This window comes from Pongo abelii, chromosome 4 (genome assembly GCF_028885655.2).
Source record: "Pongo abelii isolate AG06213 chromosome 4, NHGRI_mPonAbe1-v2.0_pri, whole genome shotgun sequence".
Lineage (NCBI taxonomy): Eukaryota > Metazoa > Chordata > Mammalia > Primates > Hominidae > Pongo > Pongo abelii.
The window spans coordinates 148755726-148777266 of record NC_071989.2 but is presented as its reverse complement, the minus strand read 5'-3'; the positions used below and the strand labels follow the sequence as shown (position 1 = coordinate 148777266).

The 21541-nt window shown below is 45.4% G+C and overlaps 1 protein-coding gene and 1 pseudogene across 7 annotated transcripts in view; one reads left to right on the top strand and one right to left on the bottom strand.

The window, feature by feature from the left end:
• The window catches only part of ANKHD1 (ankyrin repeat and KH domain containing 1), a 129399-nt gene extending 124204 nt beyond the window's left edge, over positions 1-5195 (bottom strand). For all 7 annotated transcript variants that reach the window (XM_024247080.3, XM_063724500.1, XM_024247082.3 and 4 more), the window contains exon 1: positions 4842-5195. In XM_024247080.3, coding sequence (XP_024102848.1) covers positions 4842-5135 — 294 coding nt within the window. In that variant the 5' untranslated portion in view covers positions 5136-5195. The remainder of the gene's footprint in view (positions 1-4841) is intronic.
• Positions 5196-9654: 4459 nt separating this feature from the next.
• LOC112133684 (U4 spliceosomal RNA) lies at positions 9655-9776 on the top strand (annotated as a pseudogene).
• The last annotated feature ends 11765 nt before the right edge of the window (positions 9777-21541 follow it).

The following is a 21541-nucleotide window of genomic DNA, read 5'->3' as shown; positions in this document are numbered from 1 at the left end:
AATTTTTGTTTTTTAGTAGAGATGGGGTTTCACCATGTTGGTCAGACTGGTCTCGAACTCCTGATCTTGTGATCCACCCACCTCGGCCTCCCAAAGTGCTGGGATTACAGGCGTTAGCCACCGTACCAGGCCTAAAGTGGTTTTTAAGAAACTTGTAACCTGACCTCTATTCTGAACATGGATACATTTCTCAATAGGATTCAATGCAGTGCTAGCTCTTCTAATCAAGGCCTATTTAGATAGCTAAGAAACATGCTAAGAATGCCTGAAGAAATATGAAGCAGGTATTTACCCCAATGTTTAAAATAACAAAAGGGTGGCTCACGCCTGTAATCCCAGCACTTTGGGAGACCTAGGCGAGCAGATCACCTGAGGTCAGGAGTTCAAGAACAGCCTGGCCAATACGGTGAAACACCTATCTCTACTAAAGATAGAAAAATTAGCCAGGCATGGTGGCACGCACTTGTAATCTCACTACTGAGCCAGGAGAATCACTTGAACCCAGGAAGCAGAGGCTGCAGTGAGCTGAGATCGTGCCAGCCTGGGAGACAAGACTCCATCTCAAAAAAAAAAAAAATGTACTGAAAGATGTGAGTCCATTCCTCTAACCAAAAGGTCTTTTGCTTGGCCAGCAAGAAAGAGTAGCTTGTTTTTTCTCAGCTCTTGGCTCTGATATTAAATATAAAGAGGTCCTTAGAGTGTCTACTCCTCTGTACACAAAATGTAGAAGACCAACTAATTCTAGAGCAAAAATACTAGGGCTCCACATTTCTTATTTCTCACCTAATCCTGCCCCATTTGAGGAACAAGACAAACTTCACTCCCAAACTACACACCAATTCATCATCTTTCTGGATGTCTAGGTACTTGTTTCTAAAATATTTTAATTTAATTTTTTTTTTTTTTTGAGACAGAGTCTCTTTCTGTCACCCTGGCTGGAGGGCAGTGGCGAGATCTCGGCTCACTGCAACCTCTGCCGCCTGGAGGAGGCGATTCTCCTCCCTCAGCCTCCTGAGTAACTCAGACTACAGGCGCCCTCCACCAAGCCCAGCTAATTTTTTGTTTTAATAGAGACAGAATTTTGCCATGTTGGCCAGGCTGGTCTCCAACTCCTGACCTCAGCTGATCCACCCGCCTTGGCCTCCCAAAGTGCTGTGATTACAGGCGTGAGCCACCATGCCCGGTGGTTATAAATATTTAGGAAAAATGAAGGCCAGGTATGGTGGCTCATGCCTGTAATCCCAACACTTTGGGAAACCAAGGTGGGAGAATCACTTGAGGCCAGAAGTTTGAGACCAGCCTGGCCAACGTGACAAAACGCTGTCTCTACCAAAAATATAAAAATTACCTGGGAGTGGTGGTGGATATCTGTAATCCTAGCTACTCAGGAGGGTGAGACAGAAGAATCGCTTGAACCCAGGAGGTGGAGGTTGCAGTGAGCCGAGATCGTGCCACTGCACTCCAGCCTGGGTGACAGAATGAGACCCTGTCTCAAAAAAATAAATAAAAATAAACAAAATATTTAGGAAAGATGAAACTGAGGATTTTAGTATTATTCATCAAATGCCAATTACATGAGTATTTTTTGAAGAACACTGTTACCTTTTCACACTGAAAATTCAAAGGCAATAATAATAAAAGAAGACAGCTCATCCTGTCAGACAGAAAAAGAAAAGGGAAAATTTTTGCTTGGCCAAAACAGGTCATTTTATTCACAAAGGCACAGACTATACTCTACCACACATACTATAAAGACTAGATACTCCAAGAATTTCCTCTCTATGTGATATGGGAGAAACAGGACCCAAAAAAATTTCCTGCTTACACAGATTAAGAAAGCATCTATACACCCACTAAGCACCATCTTAGATTAGGCTAAAGTGGGTATCCTAGAAACTTCCATTCCAAAAATGAGGTCTACATGTACTCTTAACCTCTAAATCCTTTTAGGCACAGAAAACATAAGTAAACAGGAGAATATGGGGTTCTTCTAACATTAGCCACCACTAAGTGGGTATAGGAATCACCAACACATGACTTCTACAATAAGCTTCAAAAATACAAAAGGCATGGATTCTGCCCATAGCTTTAATTACATGGTATGGAGACTCCAAAGACCATTACACACACACACACACACACACACACACACACACACGCACAGTCAGAAAGAGAGAGAGAAATTTATGACTTTGGGGGCACACTAGTGCTCTACCTGTGAAGAAATTTAAGACTATTACTTATAAAAAAACAAATGGTTGCCAGGCACAGTGTTGTGTGCCTATAGTCCCAGCTACTTAGGAGGCTGAGGTAGGAGGACCATCCGAGCCCAGGAGTTTGAGGCTAGCCTGGACAACATAGCAAAACCTGTCTCAAAAAAAAAAAAAAAAAAAAAAAAATTAAGGCCGGGCGTGGTGGCTCATGCCTGTAATCCCAGCACGCTGGGACGGCGATCACCTGAGGTCAGGAGTTTGAGACCAACCTGGCCAACATGGTAAAACCTCGTCTCTACTAAAAATACAAAAAAATTAGCCAGTCGTGGTAGCAGGCACCTGGAATCCCAGTTACTAGGAAGGCTGAGGCAGGAGAATAGCTTGAACCTGGGAGACGGGGGTTGCAGTGAGCCGAGATTGAGCCACCGCGCTCCAGCCTGGGTGACAAGAGCAAGACACAGTCTCAAAAAAAAAAAAAAATTAAAATTAAAAAAGGCAAATGAGTGACCTTTCATCCCACCCATGACAATTATGTAAAAATGGTCAAGAAAATCAAGGTCCCCTTTTTCTATCACATTTAGACCAAAGCAAACTCTTTCAGATTCTCATTTACAAGTTTCAAAGAAAATAAGCTCTAATCTTTAGTCTAAGGATATCCCCCACACTTCATTTCCTAGCTAAAAGGTACTGTGTTCTAGCTTAATCTCTCACGTTTCACTGAAAGGATAAAATAAAGCCTTCCACAAGACCAAGAGTAGGGATACTCCAGAGTCTTTCCCCATAACTGCCTACTCAAATAAAACATTTCTCTCACCTTGGCTTAGAAGTTATTTCCCTTACCATGAAATTCAAAGACGTAGACATTCAAGGGACTACCCGCCTTATAACCCACACACTTTTTTTCCAAAGCAAAATGTTAGGGTCAGAATGTACTAAGGTTTTAGATATTAAATAAAACCCTGTTCAGACCTAGAATGATAAGACAGTATACTAACTGCAGTCTGTAACCCACAAATAATTTCTCCTTATTCCTCTCAAATCCAAGAACCAGGATTGTTAGTACACACAGAGAAATTCCTGTACTTTAACACCAAGACCAGAGGTTAAAATAACTGGTCACAGGTGACAAATCAGGCACCTCAGAACCAAAATAGAAGAAATACTCTGAGCACTTAAAACAATCACGGTACAGTACTCTACGCAAGCCACAGTCAACAGAAAAAAGTATACACATAAAATACCGCCCCTTGGGATCACAAGGTCAGGAGATCGAGACCATCCTGGACAACATGGTGAAACCCTGTCTTTACTAAAAAATACAAAATATTAGCCGGGAGTGGTGGCACGCGCCTGTAGTCCCAGCTACTCGGGAGGCTAAGGCAGGGGAATCGCTTGAACCCGGGAGGCAGAGAGGTTGCAGTGTGCCGAGATCGCGCCACTGCACTCCAGCCTGGCGACAGTGCGAAACTCCATCTCAAAAAAAAAAAACCCGCCCCTTTTTCCCCAGAACCCAAAAGAAGGTAATGCCTACCATCCCAGGTTGCTCAGACCTAAAAATGTGTACACATTAGAGTACACACAGAAGAGTCAAAGAAATGAGGGACTTCACTGCAAAGGCAGAGTGAAGGTGTCCAGCCGGGCACGGTGGCTCATACCTGTAATCCCAGCACTTTAGGAGGCCGAGGCGGGCGGATCACCTGAGGTCAGGAGCTCGAGACCAGCCTGACCAACATGATGAAACCCCGTATCTAATAAAAATACAAAATTAGTCGGGCGTGGTGGCACACGCCTGTCATCCCAGCTACTCGGGAGGCTGAGGCAGGAGAATCGCTTGAACCCGGGAGGCGGAGGTTGCAGTGAGCTGAGATCACACCATTGTACTCTAGCGTGGACAACAAGAGCGAAACTCCATCTCAAAAAAAAAAAAAAAAAAAAAAGAAGAGGTTTCCACAGGTTGCCCCACTTTCTCCAAGCCTAAAACCTCCGAGTTCAGCTACCCAGCTATTCCGAAGCTCAGGGATGCCCTGGAACTTCCTTTTCCTGTCTAACTTCACAAAAGGTCCCAGAAGGAGGAGTCACGTGATTTTTCAGGGTAAAAGCCAAGAGATCCCTAATACTCAAACCTGTCTCAAACTGAAGAGGGAAAATAAGAACCGTCCTTAAGCACACAGGTAACACACACACAAGGCAGAAGGCAAATAAACGTATCCCTCAACTCTGAGGAGAGGCAAAGAAGAGAAACGATCTTTGCACCAGCTCTGTCTCTGTCTCTGTTTGTCTCTCTCAGTACCAAGGGCAGGGACTCTGGCAAGACCCCGCCCCCCACCCCCAACTCCAAAGCAGGGTGGGCGGGAGGCAGCCTGAGGAGTCCCTGTTCCCGCGCGAAGCTCAGAGACCAAAGGACTCCCTATTGTGAGTCTACGAATGGTGACGGGAACCTGTCCCGCTCGAGCTAAAGAGTAAGCCGAGGGCTCACTAGGCCCTCACCGCGGCTACCGCCGCCATGGAGCCTACCGCTGTCACAGAAGGACTCCACCAGGGAAGCGCGAGGATGGCCCCGGCCCAGAGCCGACCCAAAGAGAATTCACGCCTCACACTGTGTGGGAGGCGAGGGTCCTGGAGCCTTACCTCGGACACTTCGTCCTCGTCACTGCCAGAGGCACCACCTCCACCCCCGGTCCTCAGCACGGCAGCCGCCAACTTGAAATCCAGCGCCGCGTCCCCTCCGCCCGCACCGCTGCCGCCGCTGCCGCCGACTCCCGACGCTGGCCCGGCCTCCCCAAAGAGCCTCACGGTGCGGATCCCCAGACCGACCCCTCCCGGCGGAGGCGGCTCCGAGGCCCCAGCTGGGGCGGATCGCGGAGCCACAGAGTCCAGGTCCTCCTCAAAGGAGGTGCCGCCGCCTCCGCCATCAGTCAGCATTGTTCGCACGCGGAGCCCGAGACGGCGCCGACCCACTCGCGGTCACTGCCGCCGCTGATCTCGGGGACGAGAGGAACGGCAAGAGGAAGAAGCGTCTCCTTCCCCCCGTCCCAGCAGCGCCACTAACTTCTCACTGCCTAACCTGCTGCCTCCCGCCCCCTCGACTCGCCACTGGCTGCAATACCCTGGCGGCTGCAGATCATTGGCCAAAGTGACCCGTCGCTCAGGCTCTTCGTCACGCGCCGCTCGCTGGCTCGCAGCCGCCAAGCTGCGTTGACCCGCGCAGGCCTAGGCGGTTGCGAACACCCGCCTCCCACCCTTCACCAGCTGACTTCCGGTCTTTTCCTATGTCTATTGGCCAACCCGTCTGACTATCGCGTCACGACCTTAAAGTGGATTAGTTGGCCTTGTGGTCAGTCATAGTGACCCCGAACAATGGGAGAATTCATTGGCGCCATAAAGTGTCGGTCACTTTGTCGCGGGACGTCGCGTGGTACAATTGGCCTGTGAGAGTACCATTGATCCCGCCCTCATCTGAGGTGACGGGAAAAGGCCGGGAAATTTCCACTTCTGAATAAAATGACTGCTGAAGTGATGACCCGCAAGAATTGGTCAAATTTGGAGTAGACTTCACCCTGCGCTTGGTGAAACTTGTACGTCAAGGATGCAAGAGGCGCCGAAGTAACGCAGCTCCCACCTGTCGCTCTCCGCTGGGCGCCGAGACTATGGCCGAAGAATAGCTGCACCGGGATTGGAGAAAGGAAGCCATCAGTCTTAGGGAGGCTCCACCTTCCTGCCATTGCCTGGTTGGAGGAGCGTAGCGTCAGTCACTAGAGCAGTCACCACCTCTGGGACAGGTGAAGAGGCGTAACTATTTGCTCGGGGCTATTTGGGAGGGAATAGAGGACGGGGAGCGGTGAGGGGAAAGTCGAGGGGCAAGGCCAATCTCGCTTCGCGCCTCCCGCCTTTCTGAGTTGAGCCCAGCGCGCGGGTCTGAGGGACACCCGGGGAGCTGCTTGGGATGGCCGCCTTGGGGAGACTCGACCCGCCCGCCAGGACCCGGCCGCGTGCCGCAGTTCGGGCGCCTTCGGGCAGGATCGCCCGGCGGGGCCGCGTTCTCCTGCTTGCGGACGGCTGCGGGCCTGAGGGCTGGACAGCGCCAGGCCTCAGTACCGGGAACTGTCCCACGTAGGAAGGTGGGAATGCCGCGAACGGCGTGCGGAATCCGACCTCAAGGTGGAACGGGGTGGTGAAGAGTCCATGCTCCGAGGCAGTTTCGAGTTCTGGTGCCGCCACTTATTTGCTGCCTGACTTCGGCGCGTTTGCTGTTTCATTTTTGTGACTTTCAACTCGCTCCTTTGTGAAATGGGAGTAATATTAGTACCTTCCTCATTGGGTTGTTGTTATGAATAAATTAGATGATAACATAGCGCTTAGCAAAGTCCCAAACTTACAGGAAAGACTCATTTTTGCTAGTTATTGTCTCCTCTTCCTTCAGGAAGTCTCTGCTCGCCCCTGAGTCCTGCCAGCCCAACTAATTCTAGTTCTAATCAGATCTGTGTGGTGCAAAACAAGGCTACCTGTGGTGGCCTTCCCTCCTCTAAGGAGATCTCTTCCTGCCTATATCCATCTCTCTATCTCTGTCTTTATCTTGTCAATAAAGAGGGGGTTTAAAAATGCTCAGATTCTATAGCGGGCGCCGTGGCTCGCGCCTGTAATCCCAACAATATGGGATGTTGAGGCGGGCGGATCATTTGAGCCCAGGAGTTCGAGACCATCCTAGGCAACATGGTGAAACCCCGTCTCTACCAAAAATACAAAAATTGAGCTGGGCGCGGTGACTCACGCCTGTAGTCCCAGCACTTTGGGAGGCCTAGGTGGGCGGATCATTTGAGGTCAGGAGTTCGAGACCAGCCTGGCCAACATGGTGAAACTCCGTCTATACTAAAAATACAAAAATTAGCCAGATGTGGTGGTGCATGCCTGTAATCCCAGCTACTCGGGAAGCTGAGGCAGGAGAATCACTTGAACCCAGGAGGCGAAGGTTGCAGTGGGCCAAGATCGTGCCACTGTACTCCAGGTTAGGCGACAGAGCAAGACATCGTCTCAAAAAAAAAAAAAAAAAAAAAAAAATTAGCCCAGCATGGTGGTGCATGCCTGTAATTCCAGCTACTCAGGAGGCTGAGGTGGGAGGGATCCCCTGAGCCTGGGAGATGGAGGTTGCAATGAGCCGAGATCGTGCCACTGAACTCCAGCCTGAGCAACAGAGCGGTGCCCTGTCTAAAAAAAAAAATTAAATTAAATTAAAAAAAAACTGTTTCCATCTAATTCTTTAATCAGAGATGACCAAAAAAGGAGTCTGGTGGTTTGTATGGAAAATATCTTTTGACCCAGAGAATGTCCATATGATAACAGAATTTGGCTGAAAAAAAAAATGGCCGATCGCAGTGGCTCACACCTGTAATCCCAGCACTTTGGGAGGCAGAGGTGAGCGGATCACGAGGTCAGGAGATGGAGACCATCCTGGCCAACATGGTGAAACCCCGTCTCTACTAAAAATACAAAAATTAGCCAAGTGTGGCGGCGCGTGCGTGTAATCCCAGCTACTCGGGTGGCTGAGGTACGAGAATCGCTTGAACCCAGGAGGCGGAGGTTGCAGTGAACCGAGATCGCACCACTGCACTCCAGCCTGGCGACAGAGCAAGACTCAGTCTCAAAAAAAAAAAAAAAAAAAGTCATTTTCTTCTCTGTTACAACTTTAACAAAGGCCTTTATATATCTCAACTGTGCAATATTTAATATTTCGTTATCCTTAAACTGGGATCTTAAAGTTTTATAAGAATATAATGATTTTTAAAATGACTTTGAAAGTGGATTCTGCCAAACATTTATTTAAAAAACATTTTGAAGATCATAAACATTTCTTTGGCTTAGTAATTGCTCGTTTTGACATTTCACATGTAAAGGATAGTGTTTTCTATGAGCAGAACGTGTTTGTTAAATGTTCTTTCTAGATAATAAATAAGTTGTAGAAAATGTAAAAAAAAAAGTCTTGTACCTATTCTAGAGAACTATTTTAATGTAAATGCTATGTACACTGGCTTTAGTTAGCATTTGTGGAACTTAATTAGCCTATATCCTCAGTGCTGTTAAGTTTTCAAGGCATGTGTGACTAAGTCACAACCCAAACTAATAACACCAACAAAAGAAACCTAGCACTGCCCAACCCACTTCAAAGCTGGATTATCCAGAATTGGTATGGATACATCCTTAGGCAAAAACAGGTATTGACTGGTACAGCATTACAAAGGAACTACTTGTCATGCTTACTACTGATACAAAAATAATTTCTGATGCAACTCCCTGAACAAACTCATTAAATTCTTTAAACAAATACAATGACTCTCAAGGACACAGGGAAAGGAAATCTGGATATATATACATTTTTCTCAATTTATTTGAGAGGGAAGAAAACCTCTCTTTACTCAGTGCCTAGCAACTAACCCCGAGTATAGCTAAAGAAATGTGATTGAGCAATAATCTTTGTTTCACCAGGACCTTTACTTGAGATACTTGTCAGTAGTTTGACAGTAGTATGGGAATTAGGAACTCCTAGTCTCCTGTATTTTGGTGACTGCTATATAGAGTCTTTATTAAATGTGATTTAATGGCTGGGCATGGTGGCTCACGCCTGTAATCCCAGTACTTTGGGATGTCAAGGCGGGTGGATCACCTGAGGTCAGGAGTTGAAGACCAGCCTGGCCAACACGATGAAACCCTGTCTCTACGAAAAATACAAAAAATTAGCCAGGCGTGGTGGTGCACGCCTATAATCCCAGCTACTCAGGAGGCTGAGGCGGGAGAATTGCTTGCACCTGGGAGGCAGAGGTTGCAGTGAGCCAAGATCACACCATGGCACTTAAGCCTGGGCAACAAGAGTGAAACTTTGTCTCAAAAAAAAGAAAATGTGATTCAATAGTTCCATATATACTACATTCCTATGGTTTTAAAATTTGAAAACTCATTGATAAATCATCACAATATCAAGTGATACATTTGACAAATAAATAAAATCACACTCAGGCCAGGTATGGTGGCTCATGCCTGTAATCCCAGCACTTTGGAAGGCTGAGGCGGGTGGATCACTTGAAGTCAGGAGTTCAAGACCATCCTGGCCAACATGGTGAAACCCTGTCTCTACTAAAAATACAAAAAGTAGGCTGGGTGTGGGGGCTCATGCCTGTAATCCCAGCACTTTAGGAGGCTGAGGCAGGTGGATCACAAGGTCAGGAGTTCGAGACCAGCCTGATCAACATGGTGAAACCCCGTTTCTACTAAAAATACAAAAATTAGCTGGGCATGGTGGTGCGCACCTGTAATCCCAGCTACTCAGGAGGCTGAGGCAGGAGAATCGCTTGAATCCGGGAGGCAGAGGTTGCAGTGAGCTGAGATCATGCCATTGCACTCCAGCCTGGGTGACAGAGCGAGACTCTGTCTCAAGAAAAAAAAAATGGAGTGGAGATTTGCTCAGTGACAGTATCATAGCCAAAGGCATGATTATTGCTAATTGAAAACTTTTCCCAATAACCTGCCATGGACTTGAAATATAGTCAGCATTGGCAATTTTGAGTCTCTATGGAATAAAGAAGAAAAGAAAAAAAAAGCCAGTGGAAATATTTAGAGTCTACTTATAATGTGTTTCAAAGCACTGTGTTTTGACCATCTTTCAGATCAAGAAGGATAAAAAACACGTGGCTGGGCACGGTGGCTCACGCCTGTAATCCCAGCACTTTGGGAGGCCCAGGCGGGTGGATCACGAGGTCAGGAGATTGAGGCCATACTGGCTAACATGGTGAAACCTCGTCTCTACTAAAAATACAAAAAAAATTAGCTGGGCCTGGTGGCGGGCACCTGTAGTCCCAGCTACTCAGGAGGCTGAGGCAGGAGAATGGCGTGAACCTGGGAGGCAGAGCTTGCAGTGAGCCAAGATCTCAACACTGCACTCCAGCCTGGGCGACAGAGCAAGACTCCATCTCAAAAAAAAAAAAAAAAAAAAAACCCGTAAAAACTGTATAGCCAAAGGATTTTTATTTTGTTATTTTGTTTTTTTGAGACAGGTTCTCACCCTGTCACCGGGGCTGAAGTGCAGTGGTGCAATCACCTGCTCACTGCAGTCTCGACCTCGCAGGCTCAAGCGATTCTCCCACCTTAGCTTCCCAAAGCTGGGACCACAGGAGTGGACCACTATGCCCAGCTATTTTTTTTTTTAATTATTTGTGGAGACGGAGGTCTCCCTATGTTACTCAGGCTGCTGGCCTCTAACCCCTGGGTTCAAGCAGTCCTCCTGCCTCGGCCTCCCAAAATGCTGAGATTATAGGTGTTAGCCACTGTGCCCAGCTAGCCCAAGGGTTTCTAAAACTTCTGAGATAATAAGAGGCTTCAAATCCCATAATATGAGATTGACAAACTAAATTATAGATGCAGGGACTTTAGCTACATGAAGTTGTTTCACATGCAACCTGCACTTTCTCCAGACATTTTATTCCTATATGCCAATCCATCTCAGTTCAGCCTATCTATATAAGAAGTAAACCAACATATTTGTTGCACTTGGAGGTCATTTAACCTTTATAATGATCCTGTTCAGATTTTACCCATTTTATAGATGAGGAAGTTGAAACTTCAAAATTGTTAAATAACTTGCCCAAGGTTATAAGGCCAGTATATAGAAAAGCTGGGATTTGAATTTTTTTCTGCTTGATCCCAAAACCCATGCTCTTCCCACTATATTACATCGATTTCATGGCAACCTCAAAAGCAGAGGAAATTCATCAATCAGGTAAACATGCTTCAACCATTATATCCTTCTTATAAATCTGCTAATCAGCACCCTAGGTGAAGTTATCCCTGACTACCATCAAATATATCTTCCTCCCTTGTAATAGTCGGAAACATTTAAAACTTGGCTTCTGGTTTCTCCAACTATATTGTTAGTTTCTTAGACCATGGAATTTCACACTAAAAAATCTAATAGTTTACACAAATTAGCCAGGTGTGGTGGTGGGCCCCTGTAATCCCAGCCACTCGGGAGGCTGAGGCAGGAGAATTGCTTGAGCCCAGGAGGCAGAGACTGCAGTGAGCCAAGATCGTGCCACTGCACTCCAGCCTGGGCAACAGAGTAAGACTCTGTCTCAAAAAAAAAAAAAAAAAAATCTGATAGTTAATACATTCACATGGTTCAAATTTCAAAAAGAACAAAACAATTTGACACAGCAGGCATGTGGAAAAAAATAAAATGGGCCGGGCGCAGTGGCTCACGCCTGTAATCCCAGCACTTTGGGAGGCCGAGGTGGGTGGATCACGAGGTCAGGAGATCAAGACCATCCTGGCTAACACGGTGAAACCCCATCTCTACTAAAAAAAAAAAAAAAAGAATATAAAATGAGGAAAAGAGTATTTTTACTTTCCCCACTAAATACCTAGACCTCCTCTCATACACAAACCATGTTATTAGGTTTTTGGATATCCTTCTCAGGCCAGGAGCAGTGGCTCACACTTGTAATCCCAGCATATTGGGAGGCCAACATAGGAGGATTGCTTGAGCCCAGGAGTTTGAGACCAGCCTGGGCAAAATAACAAGACCCCTATCTCTACAAAACTAAAAATAAATACATAAATTTGGTTCAATAGGCCACCCACCATAGTTTTTGAAAAGCAAAGTTATCAAGATAAAAATTGTTAAAGGAAGATTACAAATTTTTTTTGTTTTAGCTGAATTGAGTAAATTGGGTTAGAACAAGGAGATACTGGAGTATAGGAAACAAGCAATCTGGCTGCAGCTTTTTGCCCAGGTATGAGATAATGAACACCGGATTAGGGAAGTGGCTTTCAGAATGGAGAAAAAGAAACTGTCAATAAGTGTAATCAGCATGAAGGCCAGGCACAGTTGCTCATGCCTGTAATCCCAGCACTTTGGAAGGCCAAGGCAGGAGGATCACTTGAGCCCAGGAGTTTGAGACCAGCCTGGGCAACAAAGCAAGACTCCCCATCTCTACAAAAAAAAAAAAAAAGGTAGCCAAGCATGAAGGTGTGTACCTGTAATCCCAGCTACTTGGGAGGTTGAGATGGGAGGATTGCTTGAGCCCAGGAGGTCAAGGCTACAGTGAGCTATGATCGCACCACTACTCGCCAGCCTGGGTGACAGAGTGAGACCTTGTCTCAACAACAACAAAAAAAGAATCAGTATAACCTTTGCACCTGATGAAATGTGGGAAACAAAAGAGTATAGGAACAAAAGTTACTCCAGATCTTTACAAACTTTCTGAAAATAAATGTGGCATTATGCATCAAGATCCTTTCTTTAAAATTTTATTTCCACCTATTAGAATAGCTAAAATCCAAATAAGTGGCAATACCAATTACTGGCAAGAAGGCAGAGCAGCAAGAATTCTCATTCTGGTAAGAATGCAAAACAGTACAGCCATTTTGGAAGAGAGTTTGAAAGTTTCTTCAAGGCGAAACTTGTCTTAGGCCAGGAGCAGTGGCTCATACCTGTAATCCCAGCCCTTTTCGAGGCTGAGGCAGGTGGATCACTTGAGGTCAGGAGTTCAAAACCAGCCTGGCCAACATGGTGAAACCCCGTCTCTACTACTACTACTACTACTACTACTACTAATAATAATAATAATAATACAAAACTTAGCCAGGCATGGTGGTGGGTGCTATAATCCCAGCTACTTGGGAGGCTGAGGCAGAATCGCTTGAACCTGGGAGGCAAGAGACTGCAGTGAGCCGAGATCACATCACTGCACTGCAGCCTGGGTGACAGAGCGAGACTCCATCTCAAAAAAAAAAAAACCCAAAACAACAACAAAGCTAAACGTGATGGATTTACTTTATGTGTTTGGTTTCAGACTGCAGCAATGAGAAGAACTTCGCCTAGGTAGAACATTACTTGCTGAGTCAGCCAGAAACCTTCAAACCTTCAACTGGACAGAAACACAGTTAGATTTACTGTAACTCTGTAAGTGAAAACTTTTTTTTTTGACAGGGTCTTGCTCTTGTTACCTAGGCTGGAGTAGTGCAGTGGTGCAGTCTCACTACAGCCTCAACCTCTCAGGCTCAAGCCACCCTCCCACCTCAACCTTCCAAGTAGCTGGAACTACAGGCGCACACCACCGTGCCCAGCTAGTTTTGTTTTGTTTTGTTGTGTTTTTTTGTATTTTGGTAGAGACAGGGTTTTTGCCATGTTACCCAGGCTGCTCTCAAACTCCTGGGCTCAAGCGATCCACCTGCCTCAGTCTCCCAAAGTGCTGGGATTATAGATGTAAGCCACCACACCTGGCCCAAATTTTTAAAAGACATCAAGTTGTAGCTTTGCTTTTTGCAAAAGTTAAACATCTCTCTGCAGAAAGGTCATATTGGTTGACAATGAAGATTAATCCACTCTTCCCCCAGGTGAGTCTTTGGTGAATATTTTTGTGTATTGCTTCCATTGGAAGGATTGTACTGAAAATATGAGTGCCAGCAGTAATTCTATGAGCTTTCTCACTTCAGTACTAATGAAAAGGAAAAGCCGCCCAGCACAGTGGCTTACGCCCATAATCCCAACACTTTGGGAAGCTGAGACGGGCGGATCACAAGGTCAGGAGTTCAAGACCAGCCTGGCCAACATGGAGAAACCCCGTCTCTACTAAAAATACAAAAATTCACTGGGCGTGATGGCAGGTGCCCATAGTCCCAGCTACTCAGGAGGCTGAGGCAGAAGAATTGCTTGAACCTGGGAGGCAGAGGTTGCAGTTAGCCAAGATTGCACCAGTGCACTCCAGCCTGAGTGGCAGAGTGAGACTCCATCTGAAAAAAAAGGGAAAACCAAGAGTCACATTGAGAAATAAGTACCAGTAAGTGTGTAGTTCAGCCCAGATGTTCTGGTCTACAGTTACACAAGCTCTTTGTCAAGAAGAGGGTTCTAAGAACTGACAATCAATAAGTTACTGGGAGAAATCCAGATCCCTACCTTGTGCGTTACAGTGAACCCTCTGCTTCTTCTATTCCACACTTGGTAAACCTGAAGCTAGTGACCCCAAACATCCTTTTTCACATGTCCTCTTACCACTGCAACTTAGGCAGCCACACCCACCTTTTGTAGAAGCTCTCCTTGGCTGGTACCATGTCCTTCTGCCACAGACTTTAGAAGATCCCAGAGTTGGTGAAAATTTTGAATCTTATGGTCTGAGCACTTTTTCTGATGAGAGAACAGCTAGATAGCAACCCCAGCAGCAAGAATCGTCTTATTTTACAGGTTATGGTGGCCTGGCATTTAGTGAATCAGTACTTTTGAGTCAGAAGAACCCTTGAGGGGTGTTTTAGTTTTTCACAATCCCACCTGCGTTTTTTTTTTTTTTTTTTTTTTTTTTTTGAGACGGAGTTTCGCTCTTCTTGCCCAGGCTGGAGTCCAATGGGATGATCTCGACTCACTGCAACCTCCACCTCCCAAGTTCAAGCGATTCTCCTGCCTCAGCCTCCCAAGTAGCTGGGATTACAGGCATGTGTCACCATGCCCAGCTAATTTTGTATTTTTAGTAGAGACGGTGTTTCACCATGTTGGCCAGGCTGGTCTTGAACTCCTGACCTCAGGTGATCCGCCCGCCTCGGCCTCCCAAACTGCTGGGATTACAGGTGTGAGCCACCATGCCCAGCCTTACAATTTTTTTAAATAGAGGAGTAACGAGGAGTGAGCATTAGGATCAGTATCTCTCAATAAAATCTCTGAAGTGACTTTACATGACCCATCCATTACCCTCTGATATTTCCTGTGAGAACCTGAAGTACATAATTGCTTACCACAATGAGAAAGGAGCAGACCCAGGACTCCAACTCAAAGAGCAATTTGGGCTTATAAGTGAGGACTGAGTCACTCTGAAGGCTGATCTTGGAGACTCTTGTGGAGTGTTTGAACTCAACTCAGTTTGCCACACCCCTTTTTCATCAAGGCAGTACCATAAATCAGGAGACACAGCATGGCGTTCACCTGCAGGGCAGGTAACAGTGCCACCTACCAAGTGTTCTTTCCCAAGGAAGTGGCTATGGCCCCGAAAGGACACTTGTAGAAAGTCTAGGCCGGACATGAGTCTGATATAAGCTCACAGAAGCTATTAAGAAATATAGTGGTCAGGACTCTACTCTTAAACTTTTCACCTAGAAGCCCTTCTTAGACCCTGGCATTTACACCTCTGATGTCAAGGAAAAACAAAAAGAAAAGAAAAACAGCCAAAGTTGGACTTCTCCAGCAGAGATTTAGTCAATGCAAAAGGTTCGTCGGTTGAAAAGAATTGCATCACCATTACAGAGTTATGCAGGACATATGGCCAGGCCTGTCGTGGCCTCTGGAGTTTGGTTGAAGCCCTAAACTGTCCCAATGGCTCCACCCATAAGCTGGCAACATTTTAAATCAAGATTGAGCCATACTAGAGAGTCCAAAGAAAACAGCAATACTTTTCTGTTTTCAAATGAATATTTGAAATGATTTCAAATGAATATTAGAATGAAGGGATTTCAAATGAATATTAGAATTCTTGGAGAGTGACTGAAGGGCTCAGAAATATTTAAAAACCCTTCAAAGCACTGGTTGACCACTGTTCGGAGCCTGGTAATCCTCATGCCCAACAATTACTCTCACAAGTTCCCTGTTGCACTCTCTGTATACCATTAGCAGTAGTGTAATTGATACAATCTTTAGGGAAATAAGTTTGGAGGTGCCTTCATTTTATTTTTTTGAAACAGTCTCTGTCGTCCAGGCTGGAGTACAGTGGCGTGATCTCAACTCACTGCAACCTCCGTCTTCTGGGTTCAAGCAATTCTTCTGCCTCAGCTTCCCAAGTAGCTGGGATTACAGACATACGCCACTACGCTCGGCTAATTTTTGTATTTTTAGTAGAGATGGGGTTTCACCATGTTTGCCAGTCTGGCCTGGAACTTCTGACCTCAAGTGATCCACCCACCTCAGCCTCCCAAAGTGCTGGGATTACAGGCGTGAGCCACTGTGCCCGGTCCTTCTTTTTTTTTTTTTTTTTTTTTTTTTTTTTTTTTTTTTTTTTTTAAGTGCAACTACCCTTTGATTTAGCAAATCCATTTCCAACTCTGGAGGAAAAGTGACACAGAAACCCTCACACATTAACTAAAAAAAAAAAATGTGTACAGGGACATTAATTAAAACCTTACTTGTCAGGGCTAGGCACAGTGGCTCACTCCTATAATCCCAGCACTTTGGGAGACTGAGGCAGACGGATCACTTGAGGTCAGGAGTTCAAGACCAGCCTGGCCAACATGGTGAAACCCTATCTCTACTTTAAAAAAAAAAAAAAAAAAAGCCAGACAGGGTGGCTCACACCTGTAATCCCAGCACTTTGGGAGGACAAGACGGGTGGATCGCTTGAGGTCAGAGAGTTTGAGACCAGCCTGACCAACATGGCGAAACTTCGTCTCTACTAAAAAATACAAAAATTAGCCAGGCATGGTGGCAGATGCCTGTAATCCCAGCTACTCGGGAGGCTGAGGCAGGAGAATCGCTTGAACCTTGGAGCAAAGGTTGCAGTGAGCCGAGATCGCACCACTGCGCTCCAACCTCGGTGACAGAGCGAGACTCTGTCTCAAAAAAAAAAAAAAAAAATTAGCCAGGGGTGGTGGTGCACACCTGTAGTCCCAGCTTCTTAGGAGACTGAGGCACGAGAATCACTTGAAGCTAGGAAACGGAGGTTGCAGTGTGCAAGATCATGCCACTGCACTCCAGCATGGACAAAAGAGTGAGACTCCGTCTCAAAACAAACAAACCTTACTTGTCCATCAATAAGTGGCTAAGTAAGCTGCAGTACAGTTATAACATGACCTACAATATACTTGTTAAAAAGAATGAAGAGGCCAGGCACGGTGGCTCACGCCTGTAACCCCAGCACTTTGAGAGGCTGAGGTGGGCAGATCACGAGGTCAGGAGATTGAGACCATCCTGACCAACATGGTGAAACCCTGTCTCTACTAAAACACAAAAAATTAGCCGGCCATGGTGGCTCGCGCCTGTAGTCCCAACTACTTGGAAGGCTGAGGCAGGGGAATAGCTTGAACCCAGGAGGCGGAGGATGCAATGAGCCAAAATCACGCCACTGCACTTCAGCCTGGCGACAGAGCAAGACTCTATCTCAAAAAAAACAAAAAACAAAATACAAAAAAAAAGAATGAAGAAAATCAGAAGGCTGATTGTGCATGGTACACTGCCAAGTGAGGGAAAAAGTGAATTTATTTTAGTTTTTTAGTAGAAATATATCATTTTATTTGTGCATATATTGTTTGAATTTGTTTACAATGAGTATGTAACACCTTTGTAACAAACAACTATTTTCCAAAACCACCCCAGTTATTACCTTAAAACCAAACTTCAGATAGTTAGTAGATTTTTTTTTGTTTTTGAAAATCTTTATTGTTATTATTAACATGTTTATCCAACAAATTAAGAATAAAAATAAAATTTTAAAAAGTTAGTACTTTTTTGGGCAAAATCTAGGGAGTTACATTTAACTCAGAGAAATGTGAACTTAGGGAAGAAATATTTCCCTTATACTTTGACATACACACACATACATGGGTATATTACCACAATTTTGTTGTTGTTTTTGAGACAAAGTCTTGCTGCGACTCCCAGGCTGGAGTGCAGTGGCACAATCTCGGCTCACTGCAACCTCCGATTCCCGGGTTCAAGTGATTCTCCTGCCTCAGCCTCCAGAGTAGCTGGGATTACAGGCATGCACCACCACACCTGGCTAATTTTGTGTGTGTGTGTGTGTATTTAGTAGAGACGGGGTTTCACCATATTGGCCAGGCTGGTCTTGAACTCGCGACCTCAAGTAATCCACCCACCTTGGCTTCCCAAAGTGCTGGGATTACAGGCGTGAGCCACCACACCCGGTGAATTCTTACCCTCACCCGGCTAGACGGAGTCTCACTTTATCACCCAGGCTGGAGTGCAGTGGCGCAGTCTCAGCTCACTGCAACCTCTGCCTCCCAGGTTCAAGTGATTCTTGTGCCTCAGCTTCTCAAGTAGCTGGGATTACAGGCATGCACTACCACACCCAGCTTTTTATTTTATTTTATTTTAAGATGGAGTCTCGCTCTTTCACCCAGCCTGGAGTGCAGTGGCTTGATCTCGGCTCACTGCAACCTCCACCTCCCAGGTTCAAGCAATTCTTCTGCCTCAACCTCCCAAGTAGCTGGGACTACAGGAGCCTGCCACCACGCCCAGCTAATTTTGTATTTTTAGTAGAGATGGGGTTTCACCATGTTGGCCAGTCTGGTCTTGAGCTCCTGACCTCAGATGATCCACCTGCCTTTGCCTCCCAAAGTGCTGGGATTACAGGCAGGAGCCACCGCACCTGGCCATATTGCCACAATTCTCAGAGTGTGCTCTATAGATTCCTGCAGCCCTCAAGACCTTTTCAGGGGGAATCCATGAAGTCAAAACTATTTTCATTATAATTCTAATATATTATTTTTCACTATACTGACTTTTGCACTGATGGTACAAAAGCAATGGGGGGGGTAAAAATTTGCTGGTACTGCTGGGTATGGTGGTGCATGCCTGTAGTCCCTGCTACTCAAGAGGCCGAGGCAGGAGGATTGCTTGAGCCCAGGAGTTTAAGGCTACAGTGAGCTATGATCTCACCACTGCAATCCAGCCTGGGCAACAGAGTGAGCTCCTGTTTCTAAAAAAACAAACAAAGATAGCTGGTACCTCAGCACAGTGTTAGGCAATGGTATCAAACTGTACTAGCAGTAAATGTATTCTTCCCCATTGGGCACTCAAAGCAGGAAAAGGCCGATTTTATTAAGGATCCTTGATGAAGCAGTAAAAATTAATTTTATTAAAACTTGACCCTTGAGTACAAGTGTTTTTAATATTCTATGTGAGGAAATGAGAAGGATACACAGAGCACTTCTGCTATATATTAAAGTACATTTGTTATCTCAAGGAGCACAGCTATTTTGGTTGCAAGCTGCATTGGCCTTTTTTGTTTTCATAGAACACCATTTTTACTTGAAAATAGCACTGACAGACAAATGTTGGTAATTCAGATGTGGATATTTGGCAGACATTCTCTGGAGCCTGTCACTTGAAGGAAAACACCTGACAATATTTATTTCCAATGATAAAATTCAAAACCTTTGAGCAAAAATGAGAATTTTGGAAAATTGTATATATTCCTGGTTGACAGTTTTCTAAAAGTTTTAAAGACTTTTTTGATGAGATAAATCATGGTATTAATAAATGTGTTTTTTTATATTGTATAATAAAAATGTGTCAATATTTGAAAGATCTGCACAGTTCAGTGAACCAATGTTTTCCAAATGACCAATCATGATGTTACAAAATCATACATGTGTAAAAGATCCATTGAAAGTATATTAGGCCAGGCACGGTGGCTCATGCCTGTAATCCCAACATTTTGGGAGGTCAAGGTAGGTGGATCACTTGAGGTCAGGAGTTCGAGACCAGACTGGCCAACATAGTGAAACCCCGTCTCTATTAACAATACAAAAATTAGCTGGGCATGGTGGTGAGCACCTGTAGTCCCAGCTACTCGGGAGGCTGAGGCATGAGAATCGCTTGAACCCAGGAGGCAGAGGTTACAGTGAGCCGAGATGGCACCACTGCACTCCAGCCTGGGCAACAGAGCAAGACTCCATCTAAAAAAAAAAAAAAAGAAAGAAAAAAAAGAAAGTACATAATAGGCCTGTAATCCCAGCACTTTGGGAGGCTGAGGCAGGAGGATCACTTGAGCCCACGAGTTCCAGACCAGCCTGGGCAACATAGGGACACCATGTCTCTACAAATAATTTTTTTTTAATTAGGGCTGGGCACCGTGGCTCATGTCTATAATCCCAGCACTTTGAGAGGCCAAAGCCGGAGGATCACTTGAGCCCAGAAGTTCAAGATCAGCCTAGGCAACATGGCAAAACCATGTCTCTACTAAAAATATAAAAAATTAGCTGGGTGTGGTGGCACATGCCTGTAGTCTGAGGTGGGAGGATCGCCTGAGCCCAGAAATTCAAGGCTGAAATGAGCAGTGATTGCAGACACTGCACTCCACCCTGGGTAGCTGAGCAAGACCCTGTCTCAAAACAACACAAAATGAAAGTATGTGATAGACCAATGGATTTTAATATAACAGAGTATGGACATTTTATAGTTATGGTCTCAACCTTTAAGAAACTAACAGTTATTGGATTTTGGTGTATTGAAGGGAGTATCCAGTTTTCTGAAAAATCTATTGAAGTATTTCTTCCTTTTCCAACTACATAGCTGTGTTGAGCCAGATTTTCTTCATATTCTTCAACCAAAACATTCGTGCATTTGACTGAATACAGAAGCAGATATAAGAATCAAGCTTTTATAAAGCCAGACATTGAAGATGCCACTCTTCTCATTAAATTTTTTTGTTTTGAAAAAAATTTTTTTGGCTGGGTGTGGTGGCTCATGCCTGTAATCCCAGCACTTTGGGAAGCCGAGGCAGGCAGATTCACCTGAGGTCAGGAGTTCGAGACTAGCCTGGTCAACATGGTGAAAACCCGTCTCTACTAAAAATACAAAAATTAGCCGGGCTTGGTGGCCTGCACCTGTAATCCCAACTACTTGGGAAGCTGAGGCAGGAGAATTGCTTGGACCCCAGCAGCCAAGGTTGCAGTGAGCCAAGATTGCATCATTGCCCTCCAGCCTGGGCAACAAGAATGGAAACCTGTCTCAAAAAAAAAAAAGAAAATGGCAGAGGAAGCCGGGCACAGTGGCTCACACCTGTAATCCCAGCACTTTGGGAGGCTGAGGTGGGCAGATTACTTGAGCTCAGGAGTTTGAGACCAGCCTGGCCAACATGGTGAAACTCCATCTCTACAAAAGATACAAAAATTAAACGAGCATGGTGGCAGGTGCCTGTAGTCCCAGCTACTTGGGAGGTTAAGGTGGGAGGATCGCTTGAACCCAAGAAGCAGAGGTTGCAGTGAGCTGACATCCCACCAATGCACTCCAGCCTGGGTGACACAGCAAGACTCTGGCTCAAAAATAGATAGGGAAAATAGCAGAGGACCTAGTGAAGGAACATGGTCTAGTTTGCATCACTGCACATTATAAGCCCCTTTGTAAGTGGATATATTAATGGAAGGTGAACAAACATGTCTCTGAAAACAACCTGGAGAAACTTCCCAAGGCCATGATTCTTCCCTTGGGTTCGCTTAGCTAGTAGGTTCCTGGAATTGGTACTGAAAAATTCCCCAGTTCTTGTCCAGAAGTGGTAATTCCTTTGGTCTTGGAGGCCCTAGAGGTTTTCAACCTCCCCATTTTGACCTTGCTGTTAGGTTCTGGCCCCTAC